The sequence below is a fragment of the Lithobates pipiens genome, unplaced genomic scaffold, assembly GCF_037356315.1.
Source record: "Lithobates pipiens isolate NorthernLeopardFrog02 unplaced genomic scaffold, aLitPip1_a1.2 Scaffold_19, whole genome shotgun sequence".
NCBI classification, from domain to species: domain Eukaryota; kingdom Metazoa; phylum Chordata; class Amphibia; order Anura; family Ranidae; genus Lithobates; species Lithobates pipiens.
The window spans coordinates 463899769-463917371 of NW_027507764.1; the positions used below are offsets into that span (position 1 = coordinate 463899769).

General features: G+C 40.0%; 1 protein-coding gene across 2 annotated transcripts in view; it reads left to right on the plus strand.

The window, feature by feature from the left end:
- The window catches only part of ADHFE1 (alcohol dehydrogenase iron containing 1), a 40079-nt gene that overhangs the window by 19152 nt on the left and 3324 nt on the right, over positions 1-17603 (plus strand). For both annotated transcript variants that reach the window (XM_077492811.1, XM_077492812.1), the window contains 6 exons: positions 662-767; positions 843-995; positions 4181-4279; positions 5403-5481; positions 7524-7620; positions 14072-14229. In XM_077492811.1, the coding sequence (XP_077348937.1) occupies positions 662-767; positions 843-995; positions 4181-4279; positions 5403-5481; positions 7524-7620; positions 14072-14229 (692 nt within the window). The remainder of the gene's footprint in view (positions 1-661; positions 768-842; positions 996-4180; positions 4280-5402; positions 5482-7523; positions 7621-14071; positions 14230-17603) is intronic.

Consider the following 17603-nt stretch of genomic DNA (forward strand, 5'->3'; position numbering starts at 1 on the left):
AATAAGGTTCAACTCTTCCCTAATTGCTAGTAGTGCTACTGACCTCTGTAAAAGATATTTAATATTTCCCCAAATTTTTGTATTATCATCAATCCCTGTCCTTATTGTTAACACCATACCCACTAATATATAATTTTGTATACCCAAAATATACATTCATAGCAGTAATGTTGGCAAGATTTGTTAGTCAGGTTCTGAACTGGGCAATGGGCATGGTATATGCTATCTCTGCTATCCCTGTGGCTATACCACTGGTCATAAGGAATTGTGTATTCATGGTCATCTGACAAAAAACCCTGGCCATATTTAATGTGTACCCAGTGTCATGTACTGAGACCTAAGTTAGATACATAAATTCATATTCAGACATCAGCCACCTTTGGGCGACTTTTAGTACTTACTTAGATACAGCAGGTGACCACAGGGGCATAAAAACGGAGTCATAAGAAAATAAATGGATTTCTTTTTCTAATCTGGGAAAGCTTGTTAATGTGAATATGATTGATTGATTCACTTGGGAACACTACTTTCCTAATTGCTTCTTCCCAAAATTACTTAAAGATGCAAACATGGGAGAAGTGTCACTTTGCAGGATATGATTTTTTACAGTCTTGGAACTGCTCTATATGGTATAAAATACACTATTTTTGGATTTTGCTAGGTATTGCTTCTAGAAACATTAAACCAACCCTCGGATTAATTGACCCAGAACATACATTACATATGCCAGAGAGAGTAGTCGCTAACAGTGGATTTGATGTATTGTGGTGAGTAAATAGGTCTCTTTGCTATGGTGTGAACTTGAGAACAAAAAAATTAATGCATCTCTATTTATTTCACAGTCATGCTCTGGAATCTTACACTGCAATCCCCTATAATATGCGCAGCCCTTGTCCAACCAACCCAATCAACCGACCAGCTTACCAGGGGAGCAATCCCATTAGCGATGTGTGGGCTATACATGCCCTGAAAATTGTCTCAAAGTACTTAAAACGGTAAGTTGGAATTTCGGACTTTTAAATACATGTACAAGCAAATAAAACAATTATAAAATTTATGCTGCTTACATACGACCTGACTTTTCGACAGCAAAGGTCCAACGGAACAAATCCGTCGGACAATTCAATCATGTGTGGGCTCCATCGGACCTTTGCTGTCCAAAAATCTAACGGACTTTAGAAATAGAACATGTTTCAAATTATTCAGCCGGAACTCCACCGGGCCCAGTTCCTAACGAGAAATCCATTCGTGTGTATGCTAGCACGATGGACAAAAAACTACGCTAGGGCAGCTATTGGCTACTGGCTATGAACTTCCTTATTCTAGTCTGGTCGTACATCATCATGTTCAAATCTGTTGGACTTTGGTGTGATTGTGTGTGGCAAAGTCCATCGGAACTCCGCCGAAAGTCCGTCGGGAAGACCGTCGGACATAGTCGATCGAAAAGCCCAGTCGTGTGTACACGGCATTAGAGTCTGGTAAAGATTATACAGGAAAGGAAATACAAAGCATGATAATTAGCTTTAAAACCATCCAACCCACATTTATTCTTCTATGTGATGAGGGGTTTTATTTTCACTTTTTTGTAATCCACCAATCCCATGCCAATTTATCCCTTGTTGCATAAGCAGTAGTTACATGTGGTGGTGAACCACTTCTTTCCCTTTGAATATAGTAATAGCAAAAATCTGTTTTTTAAAGGCACAAAAAAGATGTCAAACAAAAATAGTGCAGCTGGCTGGCTTCCAGACAGGACAGCTGCAAGATTGGATGTGCCAACGTGTCTGTTTTTCCTTGTTGGTATTCTGGTAGCCACCAATTATGGTATCTTGTTATTTTTACATGTATTTGAATACATTTAGTACCAAGCTTTCCAGTGATCTATTTTGAGTGGACCCTGAAGCCCAACACTCTTTCTGGATTTCTATAACATTAGTGGGAAACTCCATGGGGGCCTTTGTGTTCCAATAGCCTGAACCTCTTTTGGGAGGTTTACCCTCTCAGGAAATATAACGATTATGTAACCTATGGTCCTGTTTAACCCCTGATGAAGTTTTGTGTCAAGAATTGAAACGCATTTGGGTTTTCACATGCATTATTATGTTTGTGTTCCACTGTGGTTTTCACATATGACCATGGACTTTTATCTTTGCTGTGTTTTTGCTATCTTTTATTTTTGTTTGAAATCTTTTTGGTGCCTTTAAAATCCAGATGTTTGCAATTCCTTTTTTAAAGAAGAGTTGGTGAGTGACCCACATATTATTCTTTTCTCTCCTAAAAATACTGGCAATTGCATGGATGGTGAACCACTAATCCCTGTTGCACACAGCAGAGAACCACAACCCTGTGTTTTCCATTGTGTGATGAGGGATTGCTAACCACCCAGCTCAATCTATCCCTTGTGGGATGAGTTGCATACTGTGGTGAACCACCCACAACTGTCTTTTCTTTTTAAATGTGGAATTGGTTGCACAGTGGTGAACCGCACTTCCCCATCTTTTTCAATGTGGGATGGGAGGCTGGTTCAACAATCCATAGTTTTCCTCATGAGATGAGCTTTGTTAAACCACTCACTCCTTGTATTTACCTCATGGTATGAGTAGCAGTTGTGTCTTGTAAATGAACGACCCTCTTCTGTCTTCTCCCTCTTTAGGTGAGAGGTTTGTGTGATGTGGTGAACTACTCAACCCATTTACTTGCTCCCTAAAAATTGGGATGATAAACGACCTACTCCCAACTTTTCCTCTATAACAGCCTTCCCGGTATCCCCATCTCTTCCTTTGTGGGATGAGGAGCAGTGTGGGATAAGGGAGAGGCAGTTTTACACAATAGAAAACCACCCAAAACCCTTTTATTTTTTATCAGTTTGATCATAGTTAGTGAAGAAGTCTACCCCATTTTCCCTACTGGCATGAGGGTTATTTTATCACCCAATTCATGGCTTTGTCCTTGTTGGATGAGAGGTCATTTTGACAGGCAGCATAATGCAGACAATGGGGGAGACCGACGAGAGAAGTGTTGCAGACAATTTGGGGAGACCTCAGAGTTCTGATAGTAGAGTGTGACAATGTGGTAAAGAAACAGTGGGGTTGATTTACTAAAATTGGAGAGTGCAAAATCTGGTGCAACTCTACATAGAAACCAGTCAGCTTCCAGGTGTTATTGTCAAATCTTAATTGAACAAGCTGAAGTTAGAAACTAATTGGCTACCATGCACAGCTGCAGCAGAGCTTGCACTCTCCAGGTTTAGTAAATCAACCTCAGTGTATGGTGGGGACATGGACATTGTTGAGAGAGTTGCAGATATGAGTGTGAAACGTGTGTAGTGACACTGACACTTGTGTACTTGGGATGTGGACACCTGTAAAAGGACAAGTTCTCTGCTGGTGCATGGACCTTACTGGGTGAACAATATATGTGCTGCAGACCTGTCAGTTATGCCCTGTACACATGATCAGACATTCCGACAACAAAATCCATCACATTTTTTCAGACGGATTTTTGCCTAAACTTGTCTTGCATACACACGGTCACACAAAGTTGTCAGAAAATCCGATCGTTCAGAACGAGGTGACGTAAACCACGTACAACGGGACTATAAAAAGGCCAGTAGCCAATAGCTTTTGTCTACTAATTTATTCTGAGCATGAGTGGCACTTTGTCCGTTGGAATTGTCTACACACCATCGGAATTTAAACGATCGGATTTTGTTGTCGGAAAATTTTAGATCCGGCTCTCAAAGTTTGTGTACCGGAAATGCCGACGGAAAAAGTCCGATGGAGCCCACGCAAACACGATCCGATCACACATTTTCCGTCGGAAAGTCCGACCGTGTGTACAGGGCATTAGTGTGCAAAATCGGAAAATCTGTTTGACCTGAGGGGAGTTGCAATTATGTTCTAGCCATATAAAGAAAAGCAATGCTAAGAAAACCAACTCATATCAACCTATTAGGCATATAAATAAATGTTCGATTTCTTTTTGGTTGGTGGTTAACTTGCACATCACCACTACTCTTTGAACTGTCTTTCGCATAATCTTGTATTCCACATTTTGTGTATATATATTCAATTAGATCAGATGTTTGATGCATTGGAAAGTTTTATATAGTTACAAGTTAATAATTAGGTAAATGTATTTATTCTATTCTTTCACTACTTTAATAAATTACCATTGACAGAGCTGTGAAAAATCCAGATGATCGGGAAGCACGTTTCTCTATGCACTTAGCAAGTACGTTTGCTGGAATAGGCTTTGGAAATGCAGGAGTACATCTCTGGTGAGTTAAGAAAAAAAAGTGCTACATCTGTTCAAATAATTGGACCTCTGAGCTCACTAACCAATGAGCTTCTTATCTTGCACACAGATTAACGACTGCTTTTTTTTTAGTTATCATGTTACAATTATCATACAACCTTATTTCAGTCACAGAAAGTGGCAGGTTTAAAGACTCTAAGGCCCCATTCACACTTGAGCATAGCGTTTTCAGGCAGAAAAATCGTGCGATTTTGCAGTGTTTTTACAGCGTTTTGCCACGATTCTGTGCAGGGCAAAAGGTCACCAATGTAAAAAGAAGAAAAATGCCCAAATCTGCCAGATTCAAGCAACAAAAAAGGGTCCAAAACTTGTTTGAGCTTCAGACGTTCGGCTTCAGGCGACATGGAGTAGAGATGTGAACCATCTCCATTGAGAATAATAGATTTTTTTCCCCTCCAGCGTTTTGTAGCTTCAGGCTTCAAGCTACAAAACGCTCAGGTGTGAATGGGGCCTTAGGGCTCTTGTAACACAAAGATGTAAAGTATCAAGCAAAACTTCACTTATATCTGCCTGGAGTTTTAAAGAGCTGAAGTCTATAGGTCACAGCAAATATTAATTCTGCAACATGTGTAATTAAAAAAAAAAAAGTTTTTTTAATTGTGTTTAGTTTATCTTTATATAGAACTATCTTTACTACCAATATCTATTTAAATAATCCCCTACACCATAGCATTTACAATGGTAGAGGAAGGGTCATTATTCTGAACCATGTTCATATCTGGGCTATTGCTCATGGGGAACATGCCTAATGTAGGGATTAGCATCTAAAAGATATCATCATTGTGCTGGGGGTTATTCATTGCCTGGGATAGGACCAAGTTAAATTGCTTCACTGCAGTAAATCTGCAAGAACATTCAAAGTCTGTATTGCTGTCTGGCAGGGGAGTCTGAATCATATTGCCGACCAGACTGAAATACAGTTCGCAGGTAAACCAGTTCACCTATATTTTGAATACAGTAAGTACAAATTTTCTATTTTATATAAAGTATATAATGCATAGACATAGGTGATAATGTAATATGGAGGTTTTTATACTAATGACAATGGCCAAATAAACTCAAGTATGCCTTTCTTTTGCTTGTAGCCATGGCATGTCATACCCCATAGCAGGCCTGGTGAAGAAATACAGAGCCAAGGACTACAATGTGGACCACCCAATAGTGGTACGGATTTCTGTAGTTGTATTATGAATCCTGCAACACACCACAGAAACTACTCTCCTAAAACTTACTAATGACTTACTAACTGCTAAAACCAATGGTCATTATTTTGTACTCTTACTTTTGGACCTCTCTGTTGCCTGTGATACAGCTGACCACACACTTCTCATAAAACGAAATTCCCTTGCCTCTGTGACTCTTGGCTGGTTCTCTTGTTGCCTATATCACTGCACTCTTCCTCTTGCCATCTGGGTCCCCATAGGTTCCGTCCTTGGACCTCTTCTTTTCTCTATCTACACCTCCTTCCTTTGTCAGCTGATAGCCACTCATGACTTCCAATACCATTTCTATGCTAAGAACATCCAAATCTACAGTATCTTTCTACCCCTCAGCTCACCCCATCAGTCCCATCACTCATCACTAATTTACCAATGATTGCATTAGTATGGATGTCACACCATTTACTCAAACTCAATATATCCAAAATTGAGCTCATAATATTTCTTCCCTTCCCTGTGCCCCCTCCCCTGATGTCAAGATCAATCACACAACAATTAATCTCTTTCCACAAGCCAAGGTGTTAGGTGTAATCCTGGAATCTGAACTCTCCTTTCTGCCCTACATCCAATTATTGTCCAAATCTTGCTGCCTCAACCTTCGTGAGATCTTCAAAATATGCTCCTTCTTAACCAACAATGCCACAGAGCTACTACATTACTCACTGGTTATCTCTCGCCTTGACTATTGCAACTCCCTCTTTATTAAATTACCTTTACTTAGCCTATCCCACATCAGTCCATCATGAATGCTGCTAGACTCATTCATCTTACCAGCTAGTGTCTGCTATCCATCAATGTCTCATTTGGCTTCTGCTGTTCAGTTTCTGCTACCCCTTAATGCAAATCCCTCCATTAGCTTCCAATCAGCCAACCAATAAAATTCTAAATACTAAAAACAAACTAAAAAAAATCAACAACTTTGACCCCAGCTACATCTCTAATCTTGTTTCAAAATACCAACCAAACCATTCCATTTGCTCCTCCCAAAATCTCCTGCTTTCCAGCTTCCCAGTCAGTCACCTGCTTTCATGGTATCCTCCAGGACTTCTCCGGAACCTCTCCCAATCTCTGGAACTCCTTACCCAATCTGTCCAATTTTCTCCTACTCTATCTACCATTAGGCGATCCCTGAAACCCCATCTCTTCAGAGAGGCCTATCACACCTCTAAATAATAAACTGAACTTTTATTTTCTCCAACTGCTCATCTCCCACAGGTATTAACTTTTGTATCCATTGACCCTTCCTATAGAATAACCAGGGTCCTCTGATTTCCCTTGTATTGAATGGTAATGTAACTGTACTTTCTCCCTCCATTTTTTAAAAGGTTGTGCAAACTGCTGGTGCTATATAAATCCTATATAATAATAATAATAATAATAATAATAATAATCCTGCACTCACAATTGACTTCTAGTTTTTCTTATATTTTAGCCTAAATAGTTGGGAAAGTAGTGGCAAATGACAGTGCATGGTAGGTAAGGATAGCCTTTGCCTATTTGGGTAAAGTGTTATTTCACCTTTTAAGAAAAAAAGAAAAGGTGAACTACAACTGTACACCCTCCCCTCCACCCTGGTGCCTGCTTTACTTACCTCTGGAGATGATGAGCTATCATTCTAACTACTTCCTGCCACTGTACCAACTTGAATTATTAATGGCCCAATTTTGCTATAAAGCCCAGCTGGCAAAAAAAAAAGGTCCCAACCACAGGCACGTTTGCTGGACAGCTGCATTGCCATGTAATTGTTTTGAACGTATACATAAAGGCACATGGAAAAAAAAAAAATTCATATATTGGAACAAGATAATTTTAAGTATTAACTCTATAAAGATAATGCAACATTTAAGTGATATTTCTCCTTGATTGTTGATTAAGTACATTTTAAAAGTGGGATCATTGTTTATTAACTGACAGTTTCAAATGTGATACCTTTTATTAAATATTTAATGTTGATTTCATTCTAATAACTTGTCTATACTTTAACAGCCCCATGGACTTTCAGTGGTGCTCACCTCACCGGCAGTGTTTTCCTTTACTGCAGCCATGTGTCCTGAGCGCCATCTGGAGGCAGCTGAGATACTTGGTAAGACTTTAGGTATATTAAGTCAGGGAATTGACCGTATGACTCTGAAAGTGTGGTAAACAAAACAAAGCAAAAAAAAAAATATATATATATATATATATATATATATGTAGAGGAAAGCCGCACCCAGTCTTTAATTAGTGCAGTGCAATCTGGTCATCCCATTGACAAAAATATAAGAAAAATTCCAGAGGATTGCTGCACTTAAAATTTCTTTATTGACCCAAAGTTCAAACAAACATTACATAATGTGTAAGTTCATTACGTTTCGGGCTCACAAGCATAAACCCTTCTTCAGATCAAACGCACATCTAAAGTCAGAGCTACACACATGGCCTAAATACCATAATTTCACACATTTGGAATCAATTATGTGATTAGCAATCGATCAAATACAATTTAAATCCTTTTCTTATACATACTTATATCACAGGTGGGGAAATGGTTAGCCAAACATAGAACCCTCCCATATTTGAACAGAAACCTTCAACACATTTAATCTGTCAAAAAGACAGTGTATCACCATCTAGACATCACATCAAATTATCACCTAAATGAACAGACATAAATCCAGATCTGTATTCAACCCCTTGGGGGCAATCGTATCAAGAAAATTAATCCAATATACTTCTCGCTTTTTTAAAATAGATTCTTGTTTACCAATTCTTATTTATCCCCTCCAGCACCATGAATTTCAATTGAGACATCTAATTTCCTTTCTCCAAAAAATGTCTCGCTAAAGGCAACTGTACTAATTTGTGTCTGATTCAATATTTATGCTTTGCAAGCCTTTAACTTTCTGAATGGTCTCTCCAATGTAAAGTAACCCACATGGACATTTTTTTGCATATATTACATATGACGATTGGGCAAGTGTAGTAGCCTTTGATTTTAATATCATACCCCTTTTGTGGATGGTATATACTCTTGTCTTTTATCACAGAGTTACACTGTATACAGGATAGACATGGGTAATGACCCTGTGTTACGGGATCCAAAAAAAGTTACTATTTGGCTAGGAGGGATATATTGGTCAGATCTGATCAATCGATTCCTTAACGTTCGACCTTTTCTATATGAGGATAAGGGGGGGCTTAGAATTCACGAATATTCGGATAATTCTCTCTTAATAAACCCAATGTTTCTTAAGGATAATGTGAATACCAAGTGAATATGGATGATACTGTGACACAAATGAAATTGTCCTATCATTTCTATGGTGATGCCTATTATCTGCTAAATGTGTATGTTCCCTTTTAACTAATGAAGCTGGATAACCGCACTTGACAAGCCTGGTTTCCATTTCCTTTAATCTTACTTCACATTATTGTGGATCACAAACAATTATTTTAACCCTATGCAGTTGGCTCCTAGGTATCGAATTAAACACCCCATGGGGGTGAAAACTCTTGTAGTGTAATAATTATGATCAGTCTTTTTATAAACAGATCACTCTCTATGTTTGTACCATTTATTTTCAGTAATGTGTCCAAAAATTAGATCTCCCTATTACTATGCAAGACATTAAATTTCAGACCTGGGACTAAATAATTGATATGCTGATCAAACAATAAAAGGGTTCCAATGTCGCTATCCCACACCGCCAAAACATCAATAAATCTGAACCGCCCCTTACAGTGCTCAGTAAACATTTTATTATTATAAATGTATGAGGTCTCAATCCTATTCATAAATATATTTGCGTACGGGGGTACAACATTGAAACCCATTGTTGCGCCTTTAAGCTGCAAATAATGGGTCTCTTTAACCTCTTGCCCTCCACACTATAGCCGAATGACGACCACAGCGGGGACCCGAATTTCCGGGAGGCCGTCATATGATGGCCTCCCCTTTTGTACACGCCCCACGCTGCCCCTGCAGGGCGCGTGCGCTGTGATCACTGGGTCACCGAGACATGGGTGATCACAGATCTGAGTAAGGGGCTAGTCCAATGACAGCCAATGACAGCTGATCACATGATCTAAACAAAAGCTTGGTAATTGTTTTTTTTCCACCTCACACTGACAGTGAGGAGAAAAAAAGCCGATCACCGGCTTATCTGCAAGGGACATTGGTTCCGAAGAGGCAATTCTGCCTCATCTGTGCCACCAGTACCCCCTGCCAGTGCCCACCAGTGCCACCTATCAATGCCCACAAGTGCCACCTATCAATGCCCACCAGTGGTGCCAATCAGTGCCACCTAGCAGTGCTTGCCTATCAGTGCCCATTATTGCCACCCATCAGTGCCCATCAGTGCCTGTCACTGCCACCTCCCAAATCATATGGGCAAACAAGATATTTGGGGGGCACACCCTAAAAAAATGCATAAAGATGGTGCTGCCATAAGACCATACAACAGAACAAAAATATTACAGTGCACACATGCAAAACTAACATTTACCACCAGCAAGGCTTTTTAAAAACATTATCAAAAAAATATGGGGATTTGGTCACAACATATTGCTATATGGTGCTTAAGCCCACTTAGGCCGCGTACACACGGGCGGATTGTCTGTCCAACTTAGTCCGCTGAACCGTGTTTCAGAGGACAATCCGCTCGTGTGTGGGCTTCAGCGGACTTTTTCAGCGGACAGTCCGACGGACTTTGTCTTTCGGAATTTCCGTAATTTTGTCCGCTGAAACTTGGTTTTGTCCGTCCAAACTTGGTTTCAGCGGACAGTCCGCTCGTGTGTAGGCAAGTTGGACGAACTAAGTATGGCGCATGCTCAGAAAGGGTTTACACGGCCGAAGGTTGCATTGCAGTGTATTGGACGTCGTTTTTCTAGTCCCGTCGTACGTGCTGTACACGTCATCGTGCACGCGACTGTCTGTTCATCGTGTGTGGTCAAGTCCGTTCAGTCAAAAGTTGAACGGACTGTCTGTCGGATTGTCTGACGGACTTAGTTGGGCAGACAATCCGCCCGTGTGTACGCGGCCTTACTGCAACAAAGTACCCCATGATTAGTGGGTCCTACACTATCCATAGATTGGGAGATCCTGCTTCTCTGAACCATGGGAGCTATACTCCTCTATATGGGAGAACATGAGGTCTCCACCATGACACAGGTGGTCACTAATGAGAGGTACTTACTGAGGGAGTGGGGTGCTCCACCCAAAAGGATTTGGTCAGAATCCATACAATAGACAAACAAGATATTTGGGGGGCACACCCTAAAAAATGCATAAAGATAGTGCTGCCATAAGACCATACAACAGAACAAAAATATTACAGCACACACATGCAAAACTAACATTTACTTCCAACAAGGCCTTTTAAAAACACCTAGACATTTTCAAAAAATATTCTCAAAAAAATATGGGGATTTGGTCACACCATATTGCTATATGGTGCTTAAGCCCACTTACTGTGACAAAGTACCCCATGATTAGTGGGTCCTACACTATCCATAGATTGGGAGATCCTGCTTCTCTGAACCATGGGAGCTATACTCCTCTATATGGGATAAAACATGAGGTCTCCACCATGACACAGGTGGTCACTAATGAGGGGTACTTACTGAGGGAGTGGGGTGCTCCACCCAAAAGGATTTGGTCAGAATCCATACAATAGTCAAACAAGATATTTGGGGGGCACGCCTTAACAAAATGCATAAAGATGGTGCTGCCATAAGACCATACAACAGAACAAAAATATGCCCCCCAAATATCTTGTTTGTATATATATATATATATATATATATATATATATATATATATATATATATATATTTGTAAATGTCTAGGTGTTTTTAAAAGGCCTTGCTGGAGGTAAATGTTAGTTTTGCAAATGTGTGCTGTAATATTTTTGTTTTGGTCTGGTTGGGATTGAACAGGGGTAGAAAAACTTCCACTCACCGAGACAAAAAAAGCGGGGCCCACTAATGAAACAGGGAAATTATATACAGGTATGGCAATGAGCACTCTTCTACTAATTGTAGAGGGGCTCCTCAACTTTTGTCTACAACAGAGAACATACGACTATTGAAAAGGTTCATATAAGGTGCATCTAGCATAACACATCTAACAAATAGCATATAGCCATCATGCATGTTCCTTAAATGTAGTATCAAGCTCACAGGGTCAGCAATAAGATATCAGAGGGTATATATGTTTAGGAACTCTGTTGAGGTACCATTGGGCCCCTGTATGGAGTGATGGGGACAACAGAAAAGTGGAACCCAGGGACTCTGTGATCCCAGATTAGGGTAACCAGTTAGATTGAAGGGGCAGTTAAATAAAATTTTAAAAAAAACAGAGGAACAAAGTATACCACTGGGATTTTTGCCCATTCCTCCTTGCATAACTGCTCCATCTCCTTCAAGTTGGATGGTTTGCGCTTGTGAACAGCAATCTTTAAGTCTGACCACATATTTTCTATTGGATTGAGGTCTGGACTTTGACTAGGCCATTCCAACACATTTACATGTTTCCCCTTAAATCACTCAAGTATTGATTTAGCAGTGTGTTTGGGGTCATTGTCCTGTTGGAAGGTGAACCTCCGTCCTAGCCTAAAATCACACACAGAGTGGTACAAAATATCCCTGTGTTTAGCACCATCCATCTTTCCCTCAACTCTGACCAGTTTCCCAGTCCCGACTGCTGAAAAACATCCCCACAGCATGATGCTGCCACCACCATGTTTCACTGTGGGGATGGTGTTCTTTGGGTGATGTGATGTGTTGGGTTTGGGCCCAACATAGCTTTTTCTTTGAAGGCCAAAAAGTTTAATTTTAGTCTCATCAGACCAGAGCACTTTCCTCCATACATTATGGGAGTCTCCGACATGCCTTTTCACAAACACAAAACATGCCATTTTGTTTTTTGCTGAAAGTAATGGCTTTCTTCTGGCCATTCTGCCATAAATCCCAACTCTATGGAGTGTGATTGTACAGATACTCCAGTCTCTGCTGTGGAACTCTGCAGCTCCTCCAGGGTTACCTTAGATCTCTGTGCTGCCCCTCTGATTAATGCCCTCCTTGCCCAGTCTGTGAGTTTTGGTGTGCGGCCATCTCTTGGCAGGTTTGCTGTTGTGCCATATTCTTTCCCTTTGGTTATGATAGATTTGATGGTGCTCCTAGGGATCATCAAAGTTTTGGATTTTTTTTTTTATAACCTAACCCTGACTTGTACTTCTCAACAACATTGTCCCTTACTTGTTTGGAGAGTTCCTTGGTCTTCATGGCAGTGTTTAGTTAGTGGTGCCTCTTGCTTAGGTATTGCAGCCTTTGGGGCCTTTCAAAAAGGTGTGTATATGTAATGGCAGATCATGTGACACTTAGATTGCACACAGGTAAACATCATCTCACTAATTATGTGACTTCTGAAGGTAATTGGTTGCATCAGAGCTTTTTATGGGCTTAATAACAAAGGGGTTGAATACATATGTACATGCCAATTATCAGTTTTTTATTTCTGAAAAATAGTTTTATGTATATATTTTTCTAATTTTACTTCACCAACTTAGACTATTTTGTTCTGATCCATCACATATAATTCCGATTAAAAAAACATTGAACTAAAGGCTGTAATGTAACAAAATAGGTAAAAAGCCAAGGGGGGTGAATACTTTTACAAAGCACTGTATAGTACAGCTTCTGATGGATGTGTGGGGGGGGGGGGGGGGGTGTAAAAGGCAGGCATAGTCTTGACGAGTGGCCCAGTCCAGTGGCTGTGTTAGCCCACACAGCATTGGAAGGTTACTGCTGCATGCGTATAGAGGGACAAAGGACTGAAACTTTAAACAAAGAGAGCAGCCACCAGCACATGGGACACTTCTCATTCAGTGTGAGTACTGCCCTTTGTGCTTATTTAAAAAAAAAACTTAAAAAAAAAAAAAACGAAACTCAAGCTTTAAGGAACTACAACTACCTAAATAAACTGTTAGCCAGCTGGAGTTCAGCAAATTGCCCAGATGATATCTAAATCATGTATTTTACAATAAGGGATTTGTTTACTGAACTTTTTTTCACACCACTTTCAACCAGGATTCACACATTTTATAATTGGATCCTATTGTAAAAATGTTGGAATCACTGGTGAAAGCATTTTACAAATAGACCCCTAAGTTTTTAGCAAAATGTCATAAAAAGTATTTGTTCTCTTCTGCCACTAGATGGCAGCATACACTCATACACTGTCGATCATTTAAAAAGGTTCCCCATCCACAGTATATGGTTTATGGAAGGAAATGTGGTGTTTATCAAATGAATATCCTCTATGCTTGTGTTTTCTGCAGCATATCACTTACACATATTAATAGCAGATTATGCATTTTTTTTTAATCATATGTCAAAATATCATCTAAAAGCAGAAACTGTACTCTCCCAAAGTAAATGGGGTCCACTGATATGAATCTAGTATTAATCCTGGCCTCAGCATTATCCAATTATTTTTGAGCAAGCTTCCTTCTCATCTTAGTAGCCTACAGTCACATCTTTATATCTTAATTCAGGGGCAGATATCCAGACTGCAAAACTCAAAGACGCCGGACTTATTTTGGCAGGCACGTTACGGAAATTTCTTTTTGACCTGAATGTCGATGATGGTTTGGCTGCGGTGGGATACAGTACAGCAGATATTCCCGCGTTAGTGAAAGGAACTTTGCCTCAGGTAAGATTTTCAGTGATACCGATGGAAGATATAAAAATTATACTTTTGGCCCACACTTTACAGACTCACGAGGCTTAAAGTGGATTTCCACTTTTGTAGCCAAATTGGAATATTGCCAACTTTATATTTGTTACATGCCCCATTCACATAACATAACTTTTATACTGCTGCTTAGCTTCTTACTTACAGTAAAATCTTATTTAGCTCTCCCCTTCTATTTAATATGAAAGTGTTACTAAACCCTCATGCTTGTTATGCTCACTGTTGGACCTAAGGGATTAATACTCTGCATTGTGTGAAAGGGCTCTTTGATCCTCCCCTTCTTTCACTGTCCCCATTCTATCTGCTGATAGAACAGAGCTTTGAGTACAAGCTGCATATGCTCAGTTTGGTGTGTATTGCTACAGAGTTTTTTTTTTTCCTTGAGTGCATGTCATCAGCACAGAGCCAATCAGCACTGTCCAGAGAGAGGGTCAGGGGTCCTGCAGCCTCATAGGAAAACCAGGGGAGAATGAAAACTCCACCAACAAGCTTTAAACAGACATTGATAGAAGTCACAAAACTGCCAATGAGAAAGGGTGTTTTTTTTTTTTTTAGGTACTTTACTAAAATAATTCAATTTCCATGTTCTGTGTACTGTGGGAGACCAGATATAGTGAATAGAGGGTCCTGGGTTTAGTAACACTTTAAGGATGGGACTGGGAGTAATGTTTATCATAAAAACCCCTGCCTTTATTGTGCTAGCAGATCTGCATTATCAGTTGTAATCGTTGCACACTGTCTGCCCTAACCAAGGCTGCCCATACATGTTAAAATCTGACCATATGGACTCTGATTATGCAATCTCCACTAGATCTACAAAACGTGGTAATACAAGGACCTACCTTAACTATCCAATTCATTTGTATGCAGCCAGGCAGGGCCTTGCACTATCTACTTGTTTGTAGATATAAAGGAGACCTTGTGTGGTGACCTTAAGGCTTCAACAAAATGGCAGCCATCTGCGCACAGATGCTGACTCCCTGTTGCATGAATGTGAATAAAATAAGTAAAAGTAACAATGTTACGGTCAAATTGGAGCATCAACTCCTGTTCTACACCTGTAGAGAAAATGTGTTTCCCCTTTTTCGGGGCTTAATCATAGAGGCTTCTATGATTAAACCCCGAAAAGAGAAAAACACATCTGAGGAGTTCTTCTGTACAGGTGAAGAACAAGAGCTGATGCTCCAACTTGACTGTAACATTGTTCTCTTCACCACTTTATTGAAAAGGCATTAAAGGGCTTGTCCACCACAGACAAGAAGTAGATTCCTGATCCAGTAGCTCCATGTATTAAAGTGATTTGAAACCCCCAAAAACAAAACATTGAAACCTTCATAATTACATATTTTTATCTATCTATGCCCTTAGTTTTTTACAGAAAGCTTTACTCAAAAAAAATGAAATGTTGTTCTTGCAGTTTGAGTTTTACAGGCTAGCCTCCTCCTTGGAGGAAACAATATTCAGGCTCATAGAGCCTCTGCTACATTTCCACCACAGTGCATATGCTCCCTGTTTTGCTAAATATGTAAGTCATGTATTACTATACACAACTTGCATCCTAAGTCACATGATTGGGTTGGGGGTGGAGCTAAGCCATAGCGCACCATGTCGCTTTAGCTATTACACGCCTTTTCTTCCAGGCTATCCAGAGCGAAGTGTGCTGTCAGTCAAACATTGGACCCTTCTAGGTGCCAGAGCACATGCCTGGCTGACAGCGCACTGAAGTACTTGCTTTAAAGCGGTTGTATACCCTTTTATTTTACTTTGACCTACAAGTAAGCCTATAATAAGCCTTGCCTGTAGGTAAAAAGAATATCTCCTAAACCTGTGCGGTTTAGGAGATATTCCCCTTGCATGCAGCCGCTGACTTCAGCGGTGCATGCTCTCTGAGTTTCCTGGCTGAAAGGTCCGGTATTGCCGGAAAAAAGTTTCCCGTGCACATGTGTGGAAGTGTTGACATCATGGCTACAGCCACTCACAGCGCCGGAGCCGCAATACCGGAAAACACGCCAAGGGAAATTGTCCACTCCCTCAGCATAGACCAAGATCACCTGCCAAAGCCTCGTTCTAAGGTAAGTATTTCATAATGAGCTAGTATGCGGTGCATACTAGCTCATTATGCCTTTTGCCTTACAGGTTTAAAAATAATTAAAATAAATCGGTGTGTTTACTACCGCTTTAAATCTGTGGCTGTTTATGTGCCCTACATATACAAGGGGGACATATATTTGGGTTGAGCACCACTTTAACTGTTAATTATTGTTCAATCGTTGAGATGCTGGCCAGAGGTAACGGGGAGCTTTCATCTTTGTTGCAGTGGTGTCCATTACTGGTCTTCAAATAAAACACAAGATCCATTAAAAGAAAACATAATTTTTAACAATTAATACTTACTGTGAATAAAGCTAGTAGTCACCTTCACAAACCTCTTCTGAGCTGTAATACAGTATCTTTGTGCTTCAGAATCCCCATTGGTCTAGGTCTCTAGGATGTCCACCAAAAACCTAGCATCAACTGTGTTCTATTTGATTTTTATTTATTTATCAATGGCATTTATAAAGCGGCAAAAATTTCCGCAGCACTTTACATACTATACATTCACTTCATTATCTGCCCCTACAATACCACGAAGCTTGCGCATTCGGAAAAAAACACCCATATGCATACGCCACTACCAGCGTTTACAACCACATAAACCACGTACAGCGTATTTTGTAATTCATTCCTGTGGGCAGCATTAAAAAGCAGCTGGGTCTCCCAGACACAAATTAAGGAGTATTTTATATGGCCATATGCCTAAATATGCCTAAATATGCCTCTGTGTGCATGAGCCCTAAAGGTTTATGAAGCTGCAGCCGTAACATGAACTGAGATATATAGTTGGTACATATCATATGCATATGGCGATGCATGATTAAGCTTTCTTTAGCTAATTAGTTTTTATGACCATTTTATGTGAATAGTAAAGATATTTTTGTTATGTATTTGATGTAGCCCCTTCCCCTGCCTCCCTTTAATTTTATTTTAAAAATAGGATCTATGGCAGTTGCATATAGTGGATTAAAAGTTTTTTGTTTTTGTGTGTTGATATACTTACCTAGTGACTCCAGACCTAGGTAGGGAGCGTGCACTTTACCTGTTTGTTTTTCTTTTGTGCTATTAAACCAGGAATTCATAGAGTGATTATACTATCACAGGTGTACATTACAGAAAAAGTTGACTGTTTACGGTTTTCAGGCGTTTTAGTGCTAAAAATAGCACCTATAAAACTGCTTCTCATGCCTCCCCAGTGTGAAAGCCGAGTGCTTGCTCTTGCGGGACTGGAAAAAGTC